The sequence below is a fragment of the Canis aureus genome, chromosome 24 (genome assembly GCF_053574225.1).
Source record: "Canis aureus isolate CA01 chromosome 24, VMU_Caureus_v.1.0, whole genome shotgun sequence".
Classification (NCBI taxonomy): domain Eukaryota; kingdom Metazoa; phylum Chordata; class Mammalia; order Carnivora; family Canidae; genus Canis; species Canis aureus.
The window spans coordinates 41,006,003-41,028,901 of record NC_135634.1 but is presented as its reverse complement, the minus strand read 5'-3'; the positions used below and the strand labels follow the sequence as shown (position 1 = coordinate 41,028,901).

General features: G+C 40.0%; 1 protein-coding gene and 1 pseudogene across 5 annotated transcripts in view; both read left to right on the top strand.

Moving 5' to 3' along the window:
• Nucleotides 1-22,899, top strand: part of COL4A4 (collagen type IV alpha 4 chain) — a 125,980-nt gene that overhangs the window by 32,097 nt on the left and 70,984 nt on the right. For all 5 annotated transcript variants that reach the window (XM_077869030.1, XM_077869029.1, XM_077869027.1 and 2 more), the window contains 8 exons: nt 9,486-9,620; nt 10,849-10,893; nt 11,743-11,859; nt 14,972-15,040; nt 17,992-18,027; nt 19,302-19,364; nt 19,743-19,778; nt 19,995-20,036. In XM_077869030.1, coding sequence (XP_077725156.1) covers nt 9,570-9,620; nt 10,849-10,893; nt 11,743-11,859; nt 14,972-15,040; nt 17,992-18,027; nt 19,302-19,364; nt 19,743-19,778; nt 19,995-20,036 — 459 coding nt within the window. In that variant the 5' untranslated portion in view covers nt 9,486-9,569. The remainder of the gene's footprint in view (nt 1-9,485; nt 9,621-10,848; nt 10,894-11,742; nt 11,860-14,971; nt 15,041-17,991; nt 18,028-19,301; nt 19,365-19,742; nt 19,779-19,994; nt 20,037-22,899) is intronic.
• LOC144296587 (ubiquitin-conjugating enzyme E2 D3 pseudogene) lies at nt 12,012-12,670 on the top strand (annotated as a pseudogene).

Below are 22,899 nucleotides of genomic sequence, written 5' to 3'. Positions count from 1 at the left end.
TTATTGTAGGGGGGAGGTCATTTAGGAGAGTTTGTATGAGAGTGAGATTGATCAGGACTGGGGTAAAAAGAGAAGGAGCGACTGAAGTCCGAGGATGTGAGTTCGAATCTCTGCTTCCCCAGGTGACAGTCAAATGGCCTCTGGTCACTCGCTTCATCTCTCTGTGCTTCAGTTTCCTCATTTGGGAAATAGAAAAGGCGATACAGGGTGGCTTTCTGCTTTATGGATGTAATGATTCCACGCAAAGAACGTGCACTGCTGTGTCAGCAACTAGAACAAGTGCTCAGTGAATGGTAGCGGTTGCCATTGCTGCTACCACCACCACCACCACTATCACCACCAAAGTTTTGGTTGGAGAAAGGTAGAATTTGAGCTACAGTTGGAGAAAGGCTACCATTGCTTCAGGCAAGCAGGAGGCACACGTGTGCTTGGAGCAGAAGGTGTAGGTGTGGAAATGACAGGGAGTAGGGTTGGCTGGGGTGGAGAAGGGTAGACCGTCCCCATTCCAGGAGGTGATGGAAGCAGTGATACAGTCAAGAGAAGACTGAAGAGGAGTTGACAGTCATGTGTAGACATGGAGAGAAGCCCAAGGGGAAGGAATGGAGGGAGGCTGGGGCTTGGGTAACCCACTCGAGATGACAAGGCCAGGACAGGGAGCCTCTGCAGGGAGACAACAGTAAGGCAGACACGTGGGATTTAAGTCAAGGAAGGTCTGGTAGCCTTGGCCATGGGGTGGGCTTGGAGAGCTGGGGACAGCTGACAGCTGGGAAGGAAAAAGTTGCCATCTGCTGGGTCTGGGAAGAAGAGGGCAGGGAAACTCGTTTGGGAGTGATGGTCTAGCTTCTCCTGTGATGAGTGTGAATTAATGGAAGGTTCAAGAAGGTGTCTAGGAAACAGTTGGACACAGAGGATAGGATTAGAAAATCAGATGTGAGAACGACAAAAATAGAGTTCTTTAATTATTTTGATGACTTTGCTGTTTCCTAAGGAAACTTGACAAAAGGACATGGAGTACCTTAAGAAAGTTTTCTTTTAAGTTTACAAATAAGACAAGGCTGGAGGCCATGGACGTGTCCATGCAGGCGTGGTGTGGTGGAAGAACTGCCCAGGGTGCCAGGCCGAGGTAGTGGGAGGGGGCGGGGTTTGGGAGAGCAGCTGGCTCATGAGGGTTTGAGTGCAAACTTACATGAGTCTGAGTAAGTTATGGCCCTCAGTAGACTTTTCTTGTCTCTATGGGGATAATAATTCACACTTCTTCAGTGTTGGTGGTCGGATTAAATGATGCAAGGTCTGGAGACTGGTAGGCACACACAACCAGACTCAATCAACAAACTCCTTCCCTTTCCTGGACACTTTGATGATCACTGTGTCAGTGATCTTAGAGACCAAGGACGATTTGGAAATGTGTGTGTAACTGGTATCATGAAAGCATCTTTCGGGCAGCTGGGTGGTTCAGTCAGTTAAGTGTCTGCCTTCGGCTCAGGTCACGATCTCCAAGTCCTGGGATCGAGTCCCACATAAGGCTTCCTGCTCAGTGGGGAGCCTGCTTCTCCTTCTCCCTCTGCTTGTGTGCTCTGTCCCTCTCTCAAATAAATAAATAAAGTCTTTAAAAATTAAATAAAAGCATTTTTCATACTCATTTGTTCATTAATGAATGAATGAAGGAACAAACATATAGTTCTTTGTACTGATTCAGCTCCTAGTTGGGAAGGAGCAGAGAGCTGTCGCAGGCAAAGTGTGAGTGTGTATATATCTGTAGTTGTGTCTCTGTACTTATTTGTCCCAGACCTCATACTGCTAAAATGGCAAAGGTTTTCTTAGGTTTTTGTCATTCCCCAAAGGGTTTGGTCCCGAGGAGCAAGCACATCAGTGGCAACCCAAAAGGCTGAGCTGAAGATCTTGGTTTTAAAAATGTACATATTCTCCTGTCTGTTGGTCTGTTGTACCAAGTTGTGAAATCAGAATGATTTGATCTTAGCCCTGCTCAAGAGCCGTGCCTGATACAGATGATTAACAAGCGACAGAATAAAGGAATGCCCTGGCCCCAGAGGGCTGGGCGACATGTCCACTCCCATCACCTTCATCCTCTATTTGTACAGCTGGCCGGGAGCCTACTGCTTTTGCAGCCTCGGTAGGGAGGCCCGTATAGCAGGTCCGATGACATGGTGTCCGCTTGGGCTCTGAGGAGGACGAAGGGGGGATGACATGTGTCACAGGTTCCTCAGCCGGCAAGACGACTGTTGTTTCTGAATTCAGGGAATCTTTTCTGATTTTGCTATCTTTCACTGAAAGTCATAAACCTCAGAGGCAGTTCTATGTACACAATAGGAAAGAAAAAAAAGAGAAAGAAAGAAGAAAGAAAGAAAGAAGAAAGGAAGAAAGAAAGAAAGAAAGAAAGAAAGAAAGAAAGAAAAAAAAGAAAGAGAAAGAGGAAAGAAAGAAGGAAAGATCAATAGATAGATCAGAGAAATTACATCTGAAAGTCAATCATTCTTTCCACTGGGCATTTTTTTTCTCTTTTTGCTAGCCTGAATCCAGGGAACAATCCACTGTACATCATATTATTGTTCATAGATGGAGGATGCATAGTTAGCAAAATATTTCTTTAAAATTCTTTTTTAAAGATGCAAAATTCTTTTGATTATTTAATGATTCTCTAGTTATAGAAACATCTCCTGTGGGCTTGTTATTTATGTCTGTTCATCCTGAAGTTAATTCCATTATAGCCTTATAAATAAGTAAGCTCAGGTATTTACTTGTAAACAGTTTTTTTTTTTAACTGATCCCCCTTTTTTCATATGAAATAGTTTAAGGAGATTGGAATTTTTCTCTACACTGCTGTGGATAAATTATTTACTCAAATTGGATGAACTAGCAAGGACTATTTTAAAGATTGGCGTTTGGAAAAATTCCGTGAGCAGCTTTCTGATAGATTTAATATTGTGATACAAGGTTTAGTGTATTTCTTTAAAAAAATTATCCTATAATAAATTACCTGTTAATACAAAAAAAAAAAAGCACTAAGTATAAAACAAACCACAGTCTTCCCCAGCAGCTATAAATAAGTAGGCATTTAATATTTTATGCTAGTTTTTCTACTTGTAGAGTAGGGGTTATTTTTGCCATTTAATATGGTTGAAATAAAGGTATGACAATGCCCGTGTTCTAGCTCAACAAGAAGTTACGAACATTGCTGCATTCAGGGTCATTGCTCACGTATGGGGTTATACTCTGCTCACCTCAGTGTGGAATCTGTTTCACTGTTCATATTATTTTATTAAGTATTTGTTGTCTTTCCTACCGTCATGGTCTTGGGCTCATAGACTGTACCCTCCAGGAGCTCATGGTCTAGGGGGTGTGGGATTGGGGGATAAAGAGGTGGTCACTGTAACAGATGAGGGTGTCATTAAAGAAGCATCTTGGAGAGGTATCTAGTTCTGAAGGGTGTGTGGGGGGAGGGCTGGAGGTTGGGGAGTCTTCATAGGAGCACTAAGAAATGACCTTGAGAGTGGGAGGGACAATCCTGGGACAGGACACTGAGTCTGTGGAAGAGCAGAGCTTATTCAGAAATGGCAAGGAAGTCAGCTTAACAGATGAGGGCGATGGAGGAGGAACGGCAAGGGGTCCAGAACTGAATAATGAAAATTACCATTTCTTGTTTTGCTTTATTTTAAAAGCATTTTTGATGGCACCTTCTCAAACCAAGACCCATTTCTATACCGAATGGCATTTTATCATTCTTACCACCGAGTGAAACATTTCCACTCCTTCTTTTTTTTCTCCCCAAAGTTCCATTAGCTCACTGGATCCGGCCTTATGTGTCCAGAATGAAGTACATTAAAGAGATTTATAGGTGGTTAATTGGCTGTCTCTTTCTCAATCACCATTTTATGTTTAAACATAGGTTTTGTTGTTTCTAAATGTTACATTATTGTAAAGTGTGACATTCACAAAAGATCATTTAGGAGGGTTTTTTTTTTTGGGTAAATTACCTATAAGATGAAAAGATAATTCCCAGAACTGATGAAAAAGTAGTTAATTTCCTGAGTCTTATATTCAAGAAATCTTACCAAGTAAGAGTAACTAACATAGGTCAAAAAAAAAAAAAAAAAAAAAAAAGGAGCTGAAGTCATCATTTATTCTTTCAGATTGTTGTTTACAATTTGTGTAATATTTAAATTGATATGCCCTCAAAATGCCCCCAATGTTTTTTGTCTGTATAATTACATTTCATGTTTTATCGTTGTCTGTTTTGTAATACATACTGTACATGTAAGCTTCCTTGAAAATTCTAAGCTTTAAAAAAAAAAAGAAAATTCTAAGCCTTTAGTATTTTTTTGCGTACTCAATAAACAGTAGCTGTTACGATGATGATGAAAAAGCATGAAAAGAAGGGAAAGTTCAAATGATGTACGATTTTGAATTTTGAAGTTTAGGCAGGTGTTAAAGGCTGTTGATAATGTTTGTTGAGTCGGCGACTTCATGGTGAAGGAGAAATGTTAATTAGTCTTTATTATAAAGGTCACATTTGCTGTTGGTGAAGAATGTAACATTGTCCGGGCTTGCATTTTCCCTCCTGAGGCATGACAAAATGCTATTTCTTGCATAGCCTTCAAGCAATGTTCCTTTATAAATATGTATTTAGAGAAAATATCTGTCCGTTTGCTTCCCTACACGTGGGATCATATGACAGGCAGGTTGTTTTATCCTTTTGAACAATGAACTATTTGTAGTAATAATAACAATAGTTAGCATTGTTGTGCCAGGCATAAGCATTTGCCATACATTATTCTTTTTATTGACAGAGAAAGAAGCTGAGGAACAGAGAGGATAAGAAATGTGCCTGAGGTCCCACAGCTAGTGTGGGCCTGGCCTTCAAACGCAGGGGGCTGACCGGACAGCCTGGATGGTCAGTCACTGTCTTTTTCATGAGCATCATGAGGGTGATCCATGTCAGCTCAGAAAGCCCTGCTTGCTTGCTCCTTTTAATGTCCAGGCCTTCCACGTTTCCCTCCAGCCTGTAACTTCTTTGCTCCACCCTGGGGGTCTCCAGCTGCCAGTCTCTGCATCTCTCTGTGGGCTCTGTAAGGGCCCCAGTTGTGGGCTTGGCAGCAGGCACTCCCCACCCACCACTGTGGTCCTCCAGCGAGGAGGTAAACACTGCAGCTCCCTGGCTCTTGGGTGGGATCACTTTCCTCTTTTTTTTTTTAAGATTTTATTTATTTGTTCATGAGAGACACACAGAGAGAAGCAGAGACACAGGCAGAGGGAGAAGCAGGCTCCCTGCAGGGAGCCCGATGTGGGACTCGATCCCAGGACCCCAGGATCATGACCTGAGCCGAAGGCAGATGCTCAACCACTGAGCCACCCAGGCGTCCCACCCTATCTCCTTTGAATCTCCAACAAATGGTTTGCATCAACTCCTTGTCCCGTGCTTTGCACTGGGGCACCCAGGCTAAGACAGGCTGTGTGTGTTCCATTGTATGAAGGTACCATAATCTATTCTATTAATTTCATTTGGGCAGAATTTTAAAGGATTTCCAGTTTTTCTTGCTATTACAAATAATGTTGTGAATATTCTGGCATTACTGTCTTTAGATGAGGGTACATAGGGCTCATGTCCCCGGGCCCCAAGCCCCAGGTGGGGCCCCACCCATCTGTCCTGTGTCTGGACCTGGCCAAGGTCAGCAGCACTGTCCAGGGTAACTCATCACATGTGGACTGGGACTGGCCCGGTCCCAGATCTGTGTCTTCCCTTCAAAGTTGTTAAAAATGATTGAAGAGGACACTTTAGCTGATACACACTTTATTTAACACTTCCTGAATTCTCAAGGAACCAGGGAACTGCAAAATGGGGCAGAAGTCAGGAAGCTTTTATGGAATGAAGCATAAAGAACAAGGAAGAGAACAGGTGAATAAGGAGCAGGGAAAGAAGTAAAGACCCCAGAGTTGGCTTGGTATTGAGGGTGGGGATTGGCTGACAGGAAATACCATGTGTCCAGTCAACCCAAGCATGTATAGGGACCCAAAAGTTATCTAAGTTTTAGTTTTCTCATGTGGAACCTGGGCTCCATCTTGGGCCTAGATATTTCTTTCAACAGGATGCTCTTAGATCCTTCATCCTATGAGGGATTCACCTCATGAGGAGCTCAGGGATTTATGCTTATGGGCTGGTCTGGAACCCCATGGCTGGGCCCTGGTTTCTGGAGGGCGGCCGCCTAACAGAACACTCCCACTAGCTGGCTTGTGGAATTTCATTCATGGGATCATAGGAGATTAAGCACTAGAATAGTCCTGACACACTGATTTCAGGTGACTCAAATTTTTATATAGATGAGGCTCTCCAAAAAATATTTCCCCCTCGTCCATGCACACCACAGGGGCAACCCTATATTCTTGGAATTGAGGCTCAATGATTCAGAATCGCTCAGAAGTTTGACATCTGATCTGATCAGGTATCTTGTAAAATCCATAAAGCTTTTTCTCTCTCTGAAAGTCACTTGCTCATTGAATGCATGAGCAGGTTGTTTGGTGGGACAAAGGGATACAACGTGATTTTTCTTAGATCTTCGGAAAGATTTTAAGAAGCAAAAAAATTTGCAGGTGGACATCCTGACTTCAAATGAATACTAAGAGTCCTTTCAAACTAATAAAATATAGCATGGGCTCCGAAATGTGTTAGACAACACAGCTGAACACCTTAGACGCCACAGTGCATGGTGATGGGCAGACAACTCACCTTGCATCGGTGAAATCCTTCTCGTAAACTTCTCATTACAAAGCTTCTTTTTACCTGATGTAGGGGTGTTGTCTTCAGATTACAAAGTGTATTATTTAAAAAACCATACGAATCTAATATACTCCCTGCCCTCATCAGATTATAGACAGAAATTGAATACTGAGGCTAGATATATCATTTAGAAACTCTGATTTTAGATTCTTAAGTTCATTCAAATAGACTCATTGTTCCCAGACATTAATTATTTTATAAAAAAGTAAATTATTTATTTATTTATTTATTTTGGAATTCTCACATACTTTATTTACAAAAAATTCAGATACAAAGTTGGTGTTGGTAGCAGAGAACCAATCTTGGATGCACATACCTGATAATCGAAGGCTATCACTAAGCAAAGTGTCTTACTATAGCAAGATAGCAAGTTCCGGGTGTTTGGGCCGAGTCCCCAGAATATTTGCAGTTTGGCCCAGTTCAGACATTCATGGTTCACCTACCAGCAAGGATGTATATGAGGCCTGTCTCCTGACTGGCCTCCTGTTCCATTTTTTATTTATTTATTTATTTATTTATTTATTTATTTATTTATTAATTATATTCTTGTTTATTTTTTATTGGAGTTCAATTATGCTATATGTTGGCAAATTGAACTTTAATAAAAAATAAACAAGAATATATATTAAAAGTAAATAAAAGTAAATAAGTTTAAATGTATAATAACATTTTATATGTCATAAAGATAAGAGTTGATAAAACTGCTTTTTCTCAAAGTTCAGAAACCACTTTCCTAACCATACAGGGCCCAGGTAGAGAGTATCCAAAGTGACTGGGTGGTCAGACTGGACCGCAAGCCTGGGAGCATACTCACTGCCAGTCCACCTATCCTGTATTCATTCAGAAGAGATTTCCTGAACCAAAATCTGGGGTAGATGGTAGATGGAAGACTTAACTGGTGAGCAAATATCCTTGCCCTCATAGCACTAATATCTAACTGGAGAGGCAAACAATAGACTGATGAGCAAATAATTGAAAATTAGGAAACGCTAAGATGCCAATAATGAAATGGAGGGGCTAGTGAGGGTGGCAGTGGATTGGAGATCCTATTTCATGGGGGATGAGGAAGAGGCCAGGGGTCAAGGAAGGCAACTAAGCAGGTGTTAGTGTAGGGGATCTAGGTCATGTGGAAATCTAGAGTAGGAGCAGTCCAGTGGGAAAGCCAAACCAAGGAAGAGCTGCCAGGGTTGGCTGGGAAGTAGTAAGTATGGGGTGCAAGGGAATCCAGGGCCACACCCTAGAAGGTCTAGGGGGAACTTGGGGTTTACTTTGCATGCAGTGGGAAGGCAAGGGAGGGTTTTTAAAAGTGGGAAAATGCCACGATCTGATTTCAACCTCCCTTGGGCTGTTCGGTGGAGAGAGGCCTGGGGGAGGGGAAAAGAAAGCTAGAGAGCAATTTAGAAGCCAAAATCAATAGTCTTTTGATGTTGGCCTTCACCAGGGTGGCAGCAAGGGGGACCATGAAGGGATGAGCTCCACATCTGTTTCGGAAATGAAATGGTAGCAATTGATCATAGACCTGGTGTAGGTGTAGCAGAAAGAAGAATGTCAAGATGACTCTAGGATTCTGGCTGGATCAAATGGGTAGTCCAGGAAGGTTGACAGAGGATTAAATTTCGGAGGAAAATCAAGAATTCCATTTTGGATCTCTTTTTTAAGTTGGAGGTACCATTATATCCAAGAAGATGTCAAGGAGGCAGCTGGATATGCTGAGCCATCTGGAAGTTAGAGAGGTCTGTGCTGAAACATAGCAGTGGTGCTGTTTGAACCCATGATATTTAAGGTTTCAGTCCTAGAGGGAACCATAAGTGTGCAGGCTGGAAAGAGAGAAGGAAGCCTGGGACAGAGAAGGAAGCAATATCGTGGGGGGCCAAGGAAGCGTGGTCCTCTGAGGCCAGTCTTTCCTACTCCAGAATAGAGAGAGCTGTGAGACTCAAAGCTGCTTCTAGAGGGCAAGGATTCAATGTCCATTTGATGCATCAGCCCATCAACATGCATCAGAAGACAGGCAGCAAGGGAGCAGAGAATTTCTCATCTTTGTACTGGAAACATACCCACTGTGGGTTCAGGAGAACTGAGCTCATGAAACATCTGCACATAAGAGGTGACCCTTTCATTCCTGGAAAGTCAGATTGGATAAGTATAAATTGATGTGGAGAGTCTACTTCCAAATTAAGAAGTAGATATTATTAGGTAAAAGCAGTTAAAAAGAAATGTTTTCCACTAAAAGGGCAGAAAAACCATTAGCCACATGAAATTTTAAAGAAGATCTGGCAAGCAGGTTTCTCCACTCTTGATTTGTGTCACTAACATGACGGTACTGACAGTTTGATGTTTTTTTTTTTCTTGCTTTGTTTTGCAAGTTCCTTGCTTTGCTAAATAGTTAAGAGTTATAAATGTTATTAATGGAACAAAAATAGTAAGAGAACCATAATTGGTTCGTGTGTGTGTGTGTGTGCGCGTGTGTGTATACACATGGAGTAATTCAAATTTATTGTATGGCTTAAATTCAGATTGAAAAAGGCAATATTGATGTTTCTTATTTTTGTAATTAATTGGTCATTTGTGCTTCTATTATTAGAATTTGCTCACATCTAATTTTCCGGTCTTCTGTAAGCCCAAGTGAGCATGTTTGTGTTAGAAGAGAGCGCTTAAGACTCAACCACCCCTCTGCCTTTTTAATCTTCCTTTTTAGGGTCAACCAGGACCGCCGGGGCCACAGGGTCCCATTGGACCCCTGGGACTGCCAGGACCCACAGGAATTCCAGGAGAGAAAGGGATGAGAGGTGACAGTGGCCCTCCTGGAGCAGCAGGTGACAAAGGTGACAAGGTAAGACTCTTCTTAAGTGGTTCTTACTAACCACTCACCAGCACTACTATGCCAGATTTTTAAAATAATCACAAGTAGTATAGTACCTACTAGTACCCCCCTCAAAAAAGTTAAGTCTAAATTCCTCTTTATCAGCTCTCATTTCCTAACTCTTTTCCAGAGGAGCATGCCCTTCTAGACTTTTCTGTGCACGGAAATACATGAGTATACCCAGTGAAGGGTTATAGTCTTTCATGGCTTTCTAAAAACCTAAATGATATATTTATCATGCTGAGCTTTTCTTTTTTTACTCAACCAGATGGCTTAGAGATCATTCCATATCAATTTATGTAGATTAAACTTACTCTCTTAAAAATACTGCACAATATGCCATAATATAGATAAAACTATAGTTTATTCCATGTTGATGTAAATTTGAGATCCTGTCCCAACTTTGTGTTATGCCAGGGCACAACAACAATCCTGTAAATTACCTGTGTTTACACTTAAAAGTTTATTTCTCTTGTATGCCCAGATGCTAAGAAGTCGAATTTCACAAGGTATCAAATGTTTTTTTTTTTTAAAGATTTTTTAAAATTTTTTATTTATTTATGATAGTCAGAGAGAGAGAGAGAGAGAGAGAGAGAGAGAGGCAGAGACACAGGCAGAGGGAGAAGCAGGCTCCATGCACCGGGAGCCCGACGTGGGATTCCATCCCGGGTCTCCAGATCGCGCCCTGGGCCAAAGGCAGGCGCCAAACCGCTGTGCCACCCAGGGATCCCTGTTTTTTTTTTTTTTTAATTGATGTTGCCAAATTGGCTTCCTAAGTACAAAAAGAAAAGTACAAAGTTTTTTTTTTTCCCAAAGGTTTTTTTAAATTTTAGCATTTCAGCTCATTAATGTAAAAAAGGAGCACCTGGGTGGCTCAGTGGGCTAAGCATCAGACTCTTGATTTTGACTCAGGTCACCATCTCGGAGTCATGAGATTGAGTTCCACATCAGGCTCTGCACTCAGCAGGGAGTCTGCTTGAGATTCTCTCTTTCCCTCTCCTTCTGCTCTCCCTCCACCATTCTCTCTCTCAAATAAATAAATCTTTTTGAAAAATTTCATTAATATAAAAATAAGTAACAGTGACTGCTAAGAGATTTTTTAAAAAATGGCTCATTATTTATGTTTTCAAGTAAATCAATCTGTTAATCCAATACTTTAATAACTTTTATATCTTTGTCTTGTTTTCTGGGATGTTAGGGTCCAACTGGTGTTCCTGGATTTCCAGGGTTGGATGGCATACCTGTAAGTGTTTTTTAATTTTCTCCATTTATTTTAAAAAAGAGAAAAGCTCATCAGGCTCTCCACTCAGTGGGGAGTCTGCTTCTCCTTCTCCCTCTCCCTACTGTGCTTGCTCTAATAAATAATAAAATCTTAAAAAAAAATAACTGCCAACATATTCGTATAAGGTATATACAGCATTTAAACCAATAAAAGAGCACACAACTGAAAAAAAAAAAAAAGGGGAAAGCCCTCATTGAAGTCCTTAAATCACATATTCTCTCTCTATATATATATATTTATTTGGCAGACTTGGCAGACTCTTCTTTATTTTCTCCTGGTAGTACATGGAAGGGCATTTGCATTTCAATTTTGCATAATAACTTTGAGACCAAAACACTTTACTTGAAAAGAAAGGTTTTCAAACAGATTAGAGAAAAATATTCTAAAATATAAGCTACATTTACTTTCCATGTTCTAGAAATAAATGTGTACTCATAGTGAAAGATTTTACTTGCTGGTTAGTTTTAACAGTGGAAGGGGGCTCAAAACTTTCATTTATAATATGTAAACCAAATGAAAGAAGGAAGAGGTGTTTCAGGGGCTCTATAATCCATTAGAGTCTTTTAAGGATTTTAAGGAAAATGCTCTCCCAAATCTCTTGGAATATTCCAAACTAATTTAAATTGGGCTATATTAAAATTTATCTCTACATCTTTACTATGCTACATAGTACTTGTGGGTGGGAAGGAAGTTTCACAAATTAAATAGCACGTGAGTCACCATTGCCATAACGTGGGTACCCATATTACATAAACTTTGTGTTACAGCATTCTTGCAAAAACACCTCACTTATAAGCTTGTTTCTTACAGGGCCACCCGGGGCCTCCTGGATCCAGAGGCAAGCCTGGCATGCATGGCTACAATGGTTCACGAGGTGATCCAGGGTTTCCAGGAGAAAGAGGAGTTCCTGGCCCAGGAGGCCCCCCAGTAAGATCCCCACAGCTCATCCTAAAGGGAATCTTATGTGAAGGTCTCTCCAATGGGCACGAGCTTCATGTGGCCAAGAAACAGAGTTAGTGCAGGTGTACTGGGAGCATGGTGAATGAATGAGGGTGTCTGGAGGATGAGGACAGAGAAGTATGCAGGACCTAGAGCTCTTGGGCCTTGCAGACTGTGGGAGGAGGCTGGGTTTTCTCTTGCATGCCAAAGGGGAAGGCAGTGAAGGGCTACAAGCAAGGAAGCAATTGTATGATCTGATTGATGTTCCATTGAGGTACTCTAGGCTGCTGTACAGAGAATAGAGTAAAAGGAGGAGCAGAGAGGCCAGAAAGCAAAATGTAGATTATTTATCATTCAGGGTCCACTGTGGGACTATGATTTCAAGGGGTCACACTTAGCTGAGATCCAGCAAACAGGAGGCAGCTTCTGCACATAACCACTGCTTCCATCCCCCATATCCAGACACTAGCAAACCACCTAAGGTTGCATTTACAAGAATTTATCATCCAAATATTAACAGTAATGGCAGCATTTGTCTCGATATTCTAAGATCACAGTGGTCTCCTGCTTTAACTATTTCTAAAGTTCTTTTATCCATTTGTTCACTGCTATGTGATCCAAACCCAGATGACCCCCTAGTGCCAGAGATTGCACGGATCTATAAAACAGACAGAGATAAGTACAACAGAATATCTCGGGAATGGACTCAGAAGTATGCCATGTGATGCTACCTTAAAGTCAGAATAACCTGCATTATAGCTGGAATAAACTTTAAATTACTGTTAAAAAAAAAAAAAAACCTTAGGTTTCTGATCTTCCCTGCTTGGCTAGAACGACAGGACCGGGGAGAGGATGTCTTCCTCACTTCTAGTACATCTCCTAGGTGGACCCTAAGTCACATTCCATCTGCAAAGGGGTCTGGGAAATGTAGTTTTAGCTTTCTCATCTCCATAAGGCAATAAAAAAATAGAAGGTATTTGGAATGGATGTTCAGAAACAGTTGACAATATCCAGCACTTCAGAAAACTTTATTGCTTTCAGGTATTTTGTTTAAAATTGTCTCCAATCTTTATATGAGGAAAAAGAAAACAGAGAGAAAGGGAATAGAGGAAAGAATAGTTTTTGCTAAAGTCATATTCATATTCTGAACATTCAGAAGAGGAGGAGCTCTCGATTTTAGCTTCCCCACAGCATGTTGTGGTGACCAAACTGAAGTTTGTCATAATGATGCCTTTGCAAGGCAGCTTTCTCCCCCTTGACCCACCTCACTTATAGTCAGTCCTCACTTTGCCCCATAGTATGAGGCATTAAGAATGACCACGCAAGCTGACACCACACAAAGCAGCCTTAACAGCTAATGGGAACAATGACTATTGTTCCATGACCTTTATTATGTTTTGTTAAAATATTAAAAACTTAATGTTAGTTGTCCCTACATAGGGAAAAAATTTTTTAAACTAACATTGATTTAGTACTTTGCCATTTAAAACAGACTCATTGAGAATGGAAGTGTTTCACGTCTTTGTAGAAACTTCCCAAGAGTGTTTTGAAGATGCCTTCTTCTGGCCATGTAACTTCCAGACCTGAAGTGAAGACATTTTTCTGTGCTATGGTGAATTGCCATACTCTTTTCTGAGTTCAGATCAGCATCTGGTGCTGTGAGCTATCTCTAAGAGTCCCTTTACAATGAGAGTCTTATGCTGGTGCCATGTCCTCTGGCCACCTTTTTTTTTTTTTGGTCCCAGCCACTTCCTTTTTTTGTGTTGGGCACTTTGTCTTCATGGAGGACTCCTTCTGACTCAGAGTCTCAACATTCCACAATCGCTCAGTTATTTCTTCTCTAACTCCACTTACACTGGGCCTGAATTTCACTGCCAGCTTTATCATTTTTCATTCCCTGGCTTACTTCCATCATTGATGGACAATTGCTTCTTGGAATGGGGTCTGATTTTCATGAAATGTCATTTAGGTTTATCACTGGGAGATAAGGAAGGAACATAACTACACATTTGGCTGGTGTGTGTGTGTGTGTGTGTGTGCATATGCACCTGCTGACTCACAGATGTGCAGTGACCAATTGTTACTAGACAGAAAGAAGTGATGGGACTAGTAATCATGATTCGCATCTGTTACTTATATATACCAATGAGCTAGCAGTGAAGTCACTCAGTTAATATAAGGTAGTAACTGAAGTTTGAACCATTTTGTTGGAGGACTGGTGCTATTTCACTTAACTGTGAAACTAAAATTCATGCATATTGGAACTGTGTGAAGAAAAGACTGCCTGCATAGATGCATCTGATTTCTCAAGGAAAACAGTTGCTGTGACTTACCATAAAAGCCTTAAATATCTCCCATTGGAAGCACAGTCAGGACTTTTCCAGGAAGGATTAACTTTGAAATCTGCCTGTCCTTTGCAGGAACGTGATACATGAAGATAGAATTGTTATGTGGTAACCAAGTTAAGATATGTTGAGATATTCAGTAGGAAAACTTTGGAGGAAAAAAGAATACATTGAATTATTTCATTCACTTTTTAAAAATACTCTTAAGTAAGCTTGCAGCTACTTACAAAAACCTTCCAAAAAGAAGATACGTTTTTAAAAGTCTTACGAAGGCTGCAGAGGCTCTATTTTGAACACAAATGAAATGAATAAAATCAGTTTTTAAAAAATGATTTCTAGGGCATAAATTATTAACTGAAAATTGCAAAATTGTTTACCTGTGAGAATAATACATGTGAATTTGTATGTTTGAGGAAAAATGCAATTTTCCTGATGAATAATTAGTAAATAGCTATGCATTTTATTATATAATGTATCACCTGCATATATTATATATGTATAACATCTATGGATAATATAAATATATTAATAGATACCCTGTCTTTAGAGATTCATTAATAGGGCCTAACTGAATATTGAATAGATATGTATGAGAACCTTAGGATGATAGCAATAATGAAGAGAATAAAGAAATCTCCACTAGCGAAACATGACTATAATGGTATTTTACCGGTAATAATATTTCATGAAAAAAAGGAAATACTGAAATAATCATATGCTTTCTTCCCCCTCTTAAGTGAATACTTTATTTTCAGGGCCTTCCTGGTGAAAGGGGAGAAAAAGGAAATTCAGTGTTCATTTTAGGTGCCATTAAAGGTATTCAGGTAAGCTTTATGATCATAGTGGGTTTAAAAAAATTATTTTTCCACCTAGGTAAACCCATCCAGGGAACACATGGAGATATATATATATATAAAGATATATATATCTTTTGAAATGTCCTGGAGCACACCATTTTTTATCATTACCCTGACTTTCTGGATGACACCATACTTCTTGTGTGAAGACACTTGGCTTTAATTGCTCTGCCTGTAAAATTCCAGTATCTCCTAACTGTTCTTGCAAAGCATGAAAGATACATTTATTTCAGGGTTTCTCAGTCTTGGTACTATTGGCATCTGGGGCCTGATAATCATTTGTTGTGGAAGCTGACCCTGTGCATTGTAGGATGAAGAGAATCCCTGACCTTTACCCATTAGATGCCAGCAGCATCCCCCTGCCTAAATAATATCTCCAGGTATTACCAAATATGTCCTGGGAAGAAATATCACCTCAGTTGAGAAGCACGGGTTTATTTGTAGATAGAATGTTGTAATGCTAATACTTGCCATCCAGTATAAGAAGAATCAGCACTATTGAACTTGAAAATTGTGGAAACCTTATAGCACAATCCCGGGTAAATTAAATGCTTTTGTGTTTTTATGTACAATGACATACAAACATTGATAAATAAACTCTTAAATGATCACCTATACCTCCAGTATGAGTAGCATGAATAAGCAGAAGATCAGTAGATATAAATCAAGAGGAAAAATATGGTACATTTGCACCATTCATCTTCTGATGGACATCTGAGCTCATTCCACAGTTTGGCTGTTGTGGACTTTGCTGCTCTAAACATTGGGGTGCAGGTGTCCCTTTAGATCACTATGTTTGTATCCTTTGGATAAATGACTAGTAGTGCAATTGCTGGGTCATAGAGTAGTTCTATTTTTAACTTTCTGAGGAACCTCCATATTGTCTTCCAGAGTGGCTACACCAGTTTGCATTCCCACCAGCAGTGTAAGAGAGTTCCCCTTTCTCTGCATCCTCACCAACATGTTGTTTCCTGAGCTGTTAATTTTAGCCATTCTGACCCATGTTACTCAGGCTGAATACTTTTTTGCAATAGTGCAAGAAAGAGTAAGTGGGATAGAAGGAGAAATGAATATAGAGAATTCCTCATCTTTTTTTTTTTTTAAAGATTTTATTTATTTATTCATGAGAGACACAGACAGAGAGAGAGGCAAAGACAAAGGCAGAGGGACAAGCAGGCTCCATGCAGGGAGCCTGATGTGGGACTCGATCTCGGGTCTCCAGGATCATGCCCTGGGCTAAAAGCAGCGCTAAACCGCTGAGCCACCTGGGCTGCCTGAGAATTCCTCATCTTACAGAGAAACAGAAGATCCCTAATAAAAATGGCCTGCAGGGGGGCACCTGGGTGGCTCAGTTGGTTAGGTGTCTGACTCAATTTTGGCTCATGTTATGATCTCAGAGTTGTGAGATTGAACCTTACTTAAAATTCTTTCTCCTGCTCTCTCTGCCTCTCCTCTAAAAAAAAAAGTCTACAGATCAATAACTTTAAAGAAACAATACTTTTAAAAGTCCATATGCACTTCACAGCCATTTGGATTATTTAAAAAAACAGAAAATTGTATGTGTTGATGATTATGGGGAGAAATCTGAGCTCTTCTGCATTGCTGGTGGGAATGTAAAATGGTGCAGCTACTCTGGATGATGGTATCATGGCTCCTCAAAAAAATTAAATGTAGAAGCACTTTATGACCCAGCAATTCCATTTCCAGGTATATACCCGAAAGAAATGAAGGCAGGGTCTCAAACAGAGATTTGTACCTGTATCTGTACAAACAGATATTTGTACCGCCACGTTCCTAGTAGCATTATTCATGATAGACAAAAGGTGGAAGCAACCCACCCTATTCACCCTATTGTTGGGTGAATGGATAAACAGAATGTGATCTATACATATAACACAGTATTATTCAGCCCTAAAAAGGACAGGAATTCTTTTTTTTTCCCTTTGAAAGATAAGTGTTTTATTTTTTGAAAACAAAACAAAACAGTCGTTCGGTGGTGGAGCCCTGCTAAGGACAGGAATTCTGACATCTGCTACAACACGGATGAAGCCTGAGGTCATTATGCTAAGTGACATAAGCCAGCCACAAAGGGCAGATAATATATGATTTCACTTATATGAGGTTCTTACAGCAGTGAGATCCACAGAGACCAAGAGTGGAATGGTGCTTGCTAGGAGCCAGAGGGAGGGGAAATGTATTTAATGGCTACAGTTTACACTGGGGAGGATGAAAACGTTCTGGAGATAGAAGATGGTGATGGTTGCCCAACAGTGTGGACATACTACATGCCACAGAACTGTACATTTAAAAATGGCTGAAATGCTGTTATCTTATGTATAGTTTATATTTTACATTAAAAAAGAAGCTATGTTCAAGAGAATATACACTCTTTGATTCATTAAGGCATGTAGTCTCAGGGCAGAGCCACTGAGCTATATAGGTGCACGCAGAGGCAGGCATGAGAGAATTTCTGCAAGAATTTCCTTTATATCTACTCTAGGATGATAAAAAAGGAGCAAAGTATCTGTTGAGGGAGGCAAGTTCTGGCAGTTAGACCAGAGACAGTTAAGCTGTGATGCAATGGGAGGACCTATGGATTGAGAATTTAGATTGTAAATGGAAAGATGAAAATCTCATCTTGACGCCATGTCATCAGGACTCAAGCAATCTTTGTCTGGTTTTGGCTGAGTAGAAGCAGGATTCCATGGTTAGGAATGGACACAGAAAGTCCTCTCCACACAGCCTTCCACAGTTGTCAACACTAAAAAACTGAACAGCCTGCACAGACAGTCCAAATAATTCCTATGTGTATTCCTCTTTTACATCATGTGTGTTTTAGGGAAGTGGTGTTGCTCTTCTAAAGCAATGCATCAAAAAAAAAAAAAAAATAAAGCAATGCATCATCGTTCCTCTTGCAGGGTGACAGGGGGGACCCAGGACCTCCTGGCTTGCCGGTAAGTCTCCTGATCAGCCTGTGGTTCACACTGTCTACATCTTAGCAGGACCGACTGCATCATTTGCAGAACCCAAGAATTCCAAGGTGGTGACAGAGAGGGTTAAATCAGGCATGAGCCCCTATGTGGCCACACAGGTCCCAGCAGACTTCTGCTTACCTTCCTCTTCTGTCTTTTAATGATCATTTGGCATTACCTGGGTACATATAGTCACTTAATATTTGGGATGATAAGTCTCCCTCGAGTCTACCTAAATAATACATATCAAGTGGAAATGATATTGCTTTATACCATTCTGACTGCTGAATCAGTGTGTATTGCATTTAATTTTTTGCCTCTTCTTTTTTGCCCTGAAATTTGTAATGCAATGATTATATTAATCTTTGAAATTAATCAATCGATGTTCACAAGATTAAAATTGAAAGCAGTTTTGCCTCCAAATTGATTAACCTATAATTTTGCTTGGTAACTTCTGGCTGTAGACAGGATGACTCTCCCACATTACTTTCCTCACTACCCCTGAAGCTCCGTTCGATATAATCAATGAGATACTTTCATGTTGCCATTAAAATAAGTACCAATTCATCCTCCTTGGGAGAGTAATTTCTTGCACACTCACAAATCATTTGATGTGGGCAGGTTGGCGGGAGAGCAGAGAGCCTCTCTTTAAGCTTCTGGGAATGTATAGCTGTAACCCCTCTTGGTGAATCTGTGTGGAATTATGCTACAACATAGATGTTATAGAAAATTGTGGCAAAAAAAAATAAATAAGAAGAAAGAAAATTGTGGCTACATCACCTTAATCTTGAAGTGGGGGCATTTCTATTCACATTAACCTGATAAGGCATGTTTTAAAAATATGATAAATAGTATAAATACATTCATAATTTAATATTAATTATTAATATTAATGTTTTTAAAAGCATCCTGATGTATATCAAAGTCATAACATCTATGCAATGTAGGGATAGCTGGTCACAAGCTTTCTTTTTTCTCTACTTTTGCTACTACAAGATTTATTTGTGAACAAGTACATTGATTAATGTACTGAGAAGTCTTAATTCAATCTTAATATAGGAGTTGGTCACACCTGCCAGAGTGCTGCTGTCATATAGCTTTGGGCCCTATGGTACGCAGCTCTGGGCACAGGGCAGATGTTTCTGGGACTGTGATTTCTTTGGAGGTTTTTGTCCACTAAAGATTACATGTAGGTCTTGCTGTGAGTGATGATTCTGAGTTTTGGGAACTGATGTACTGGTGGTTCTCATGTTTAGGGACCGAAGGGGGCACGAGGACCGGCAGGCCCAAGGGGACAGCCAGGAGAGCCTGGGTTAACAGTAAGTATAGCCCTGCTCATTCCAATCCTCTCAAAACCGGCCTGGATGTTTAAATTAAGAAAAAAAAAAAAAGAGAGAGAGAGAGAGAGAAAGAGAAACGAAGGAAAGAAAAAAAGGCAATTGCAGCCTTGCGTAGAGGGCACGGGTAAGTTGTTTGAGAGGTTATCACTGATGAATCTACATACACCTCCCATTACCAGTGTGAGTTTATCTTGAAGCACAGGCCTGGGGAAACAAGGAGCCCAGCCATGAGAGGAAGCCCAGCATGCACGTTTTAAAATTCAGGGTTTCGTAAAGAGGAACCCAGGGCAACCTGCGCTGACACATTGTGATTCCTGTAACTGACACTTGACTTGTGTATTTTTGCCATTGATGTAGGGTGCTCCGGGCCATCCTGGGAGACCAGGCTTGAAGGTGGGTGGTCATGAGTAACATACACCAAATCGAGACTGTCCGTGTGCAATGACATGAGTGACCACCAAGATCTGTCTGATTTATGTCTTTCCCTTATTAAACATCCCAAAATACTGAATTAACTTCAATTAATTGCTTAACCAGAAGTCCTACTTGCTTGTAATTACCTTTTTAGTATTCAAAAGCAATTATCTTTTTTTCCCTTTTCTTTCCCAGGGTAATCCTGGTGTGGGAGTAAAGGGGCAAATGGGAGACCCGGTAAGAATCCCCTTTTGCATGGAGGAGCAGATGTTAAAATGTGTGTGCTGCCCGGGTGGCAGAGGCTGTTCTGATTATCACTTAAATTGTGTTCATTATCCAGTCACTGCCCAATTTTATGGCTGAGAATTTTTTTTCCTGAATTATTATGGCACCATTACCCTTGACTGTAAAATGACAGTTCTGACAAAATTTAGCACTAAATTCAAGTGAATGTATAGGACACATTTTACCCCCAGCAAAAAGAGATCGAACATTTCTGATAATTTAGTATATCCAGAGTGACGGTTTGTTTAATTACTGATTTTCTTGGCTTAATTACACAAATTTCCTCAGAAACCTCAACTCCACATGTAAATAAAAGTATAAATTCCTAGAACCAAAAGCATTTAGCAACACCATCTCTCACTCCCTCCCCCTCTCACGCTCATCCTCACTGTCCTTCCCTGCTCTCCCTCACTCCCATAGTCCTTTCTGCTGAGGCAGGAAACTTAGCAAAGATAAGCTTTAAAAAGGTATTTTAAGATGCCAACTCATCTGCAAACAATCTGAATGGCTAACAGTTGGTAAGTGGCTCATGCAAACAACTGTGGGTAAGTAGATCCTGAATGTCTACACTGTGCCAGGCTAGGATTGGTGCTGGATGTGGGGATGTAGAAAGATAGACCTGATCCCCATTCTTCTGGAGTTCCAGTGTGGTTGGGTCAGTTATGGCACAGCCATTAAACAAAATGACTCGATTGCCCAAAATATATTGGAAGACTTCATGATGTGTAGACATACCCATGATAGCGTGTTGATCAGAAAGCACAGGTTACAAAAGTATAAGCTCAATTTTGTAAAAAAAAAACAAAAAACAAAAAACAAAAAACAAAAAAACAACAACAACAACACAAGGCATTAAAATATACAGTTAGAGCAGAATTTTGCAACCTCAATACTATTTCCTTGTTGTGAGGGCTGTCTTGGGCATTGTAGGATGGTTAGGTGCATCCCTGGTTTCTACCCACTAGATACCAGTAACAGTACTCCCCTCTCAGTTGTGACAAACTAAAATGTGTTAGGATCTTGCCAGATGTCCCTGGGGGTGGGGAGTAGTAGTATGTACAATGGCTTACACTCTTTCCATAAAAACCACTAACTTAGAGAAATGGGTGAAAGGGAATATACTAAAACATGGTTTTTCAAACTTGGGAATTCATGGACTTCCAGAGAATGTACTTGTCAAAGCCCCAGAAACTCATGCACCCCAGCTCAAGAAACACTACCTTGTGGAATGAGACTGGCACTGCTAGTTTAGGGACCTCAGCACCAGTGCAATCAGATGCAGTTGCAAACTTAGGCCATAGAATCATGTGGAAATGTTTGGCTATGAGATAGCCATTCAGATTATCCAAAATATGCTTATTCTAATTCCTTTGGATTGTCTGCTAAATCAAAACATCACTGTGAAATTTTGACACAGAGCTCTTGGGTGTTCAAGAACATGTTTGCCCACATAACACTACCCCAAATGGTTGTTTCTAATTTGTCTTAGATGATATGATCATGGACCATTTACATTTTGTTCTTCGTAATTCGTGTTCTTTGTACTTTTTACTAAAATGAATATATGGTACTTTTTTCAATGTGAGAAAATAGTGGCATGACCAACATTTTGAAGAAACTCGCTTGCTTGTCAGCCTTTATGGGTTTTTCTCAGGCTTATTACAGTTGCAAGAATAAGCATGGTTGTATTTACCAATACATGTTACTCACTTGCTTGTGTATAGTATTCTTCTGCCCCAAATCCCACTTACCAAAAACATTAATGACTTAATAATAATATATTTGAGAATCATCTTTGTTCCATTTAGTGTAGTAAGTACTAAGCATTTTATGGGCATTATCTAGTTAATCAAATAATAATACTTTGAAGTAGGCAGCTTATAATGCCCATTTCACGGAGAAGGAAAGTGAGATTCAGAGGAATCAAGGAAACAAAGGCTAGGAAAGATTTTAAGGAACTTGTCCAAAATGGTGGTCAGTAAGGTCCTGGTTTGCAAATATAGGTGACCTGCTCTGTCACCTGCTCTTAACTGTGTCTAAGTGCAGAAGACTAGAAATAGTGAGAAAAGTAAAAAAAAAAAAATTATCTGTTAATTAAGGGTGAGAATTTATGCTTATATTATGGCAAACCCAATTCACGGGGCATTTTACTCCCAAGAGAATAGCATTGCTATTAACATAAATAACAACTTTTGGCTAATTATTTTATAGAGAGAGTTTAAACATATTGTTGAATACAAATTAGAAGTAACCTAAATCAGGGGTTCCTGGGTGACTCAGTCAGTTAAGCATCTGACTCTTGATTTTGGCTCAGATCATGATCTCAGGGTGGTGAGATCAAGCCCTCTGTCAAGCTCCTCCCTCACTCAGCAGGGAGTGTAGTAGAGATTCTCGCTCTCCCTCTCCTTCTGCTTTTCCCCCCTGTACCTGCTTGCGCAAGTGCGTGCACAGTCTCTCTCTGTAAAATAAATAAATAAATAATAAATAAATAAATAAATAAATAAATAAATAAATAAATAAATAAATCTTTAAAAAAGAACCTAAATCTAACCAGAGTGGAATGGCCTAATAAATGATAGCGTATTCTTATGATAGATTATTGCAAATGGCACTAAAAATCAGGTTTTTGAAAAATTTCTAGTATGATTGGAAAATGCACAAAAATTTGTACTATAAAAGACAAAATTATTTTAAAACTTTAACATAATATAAAACTATAAGCCATACTCTGTATTTTAAATTGTTTACATATTTTATATAATATTCTGATTATATTTTAAATTGTATTTCGTACATCATTTGATCACATACACAT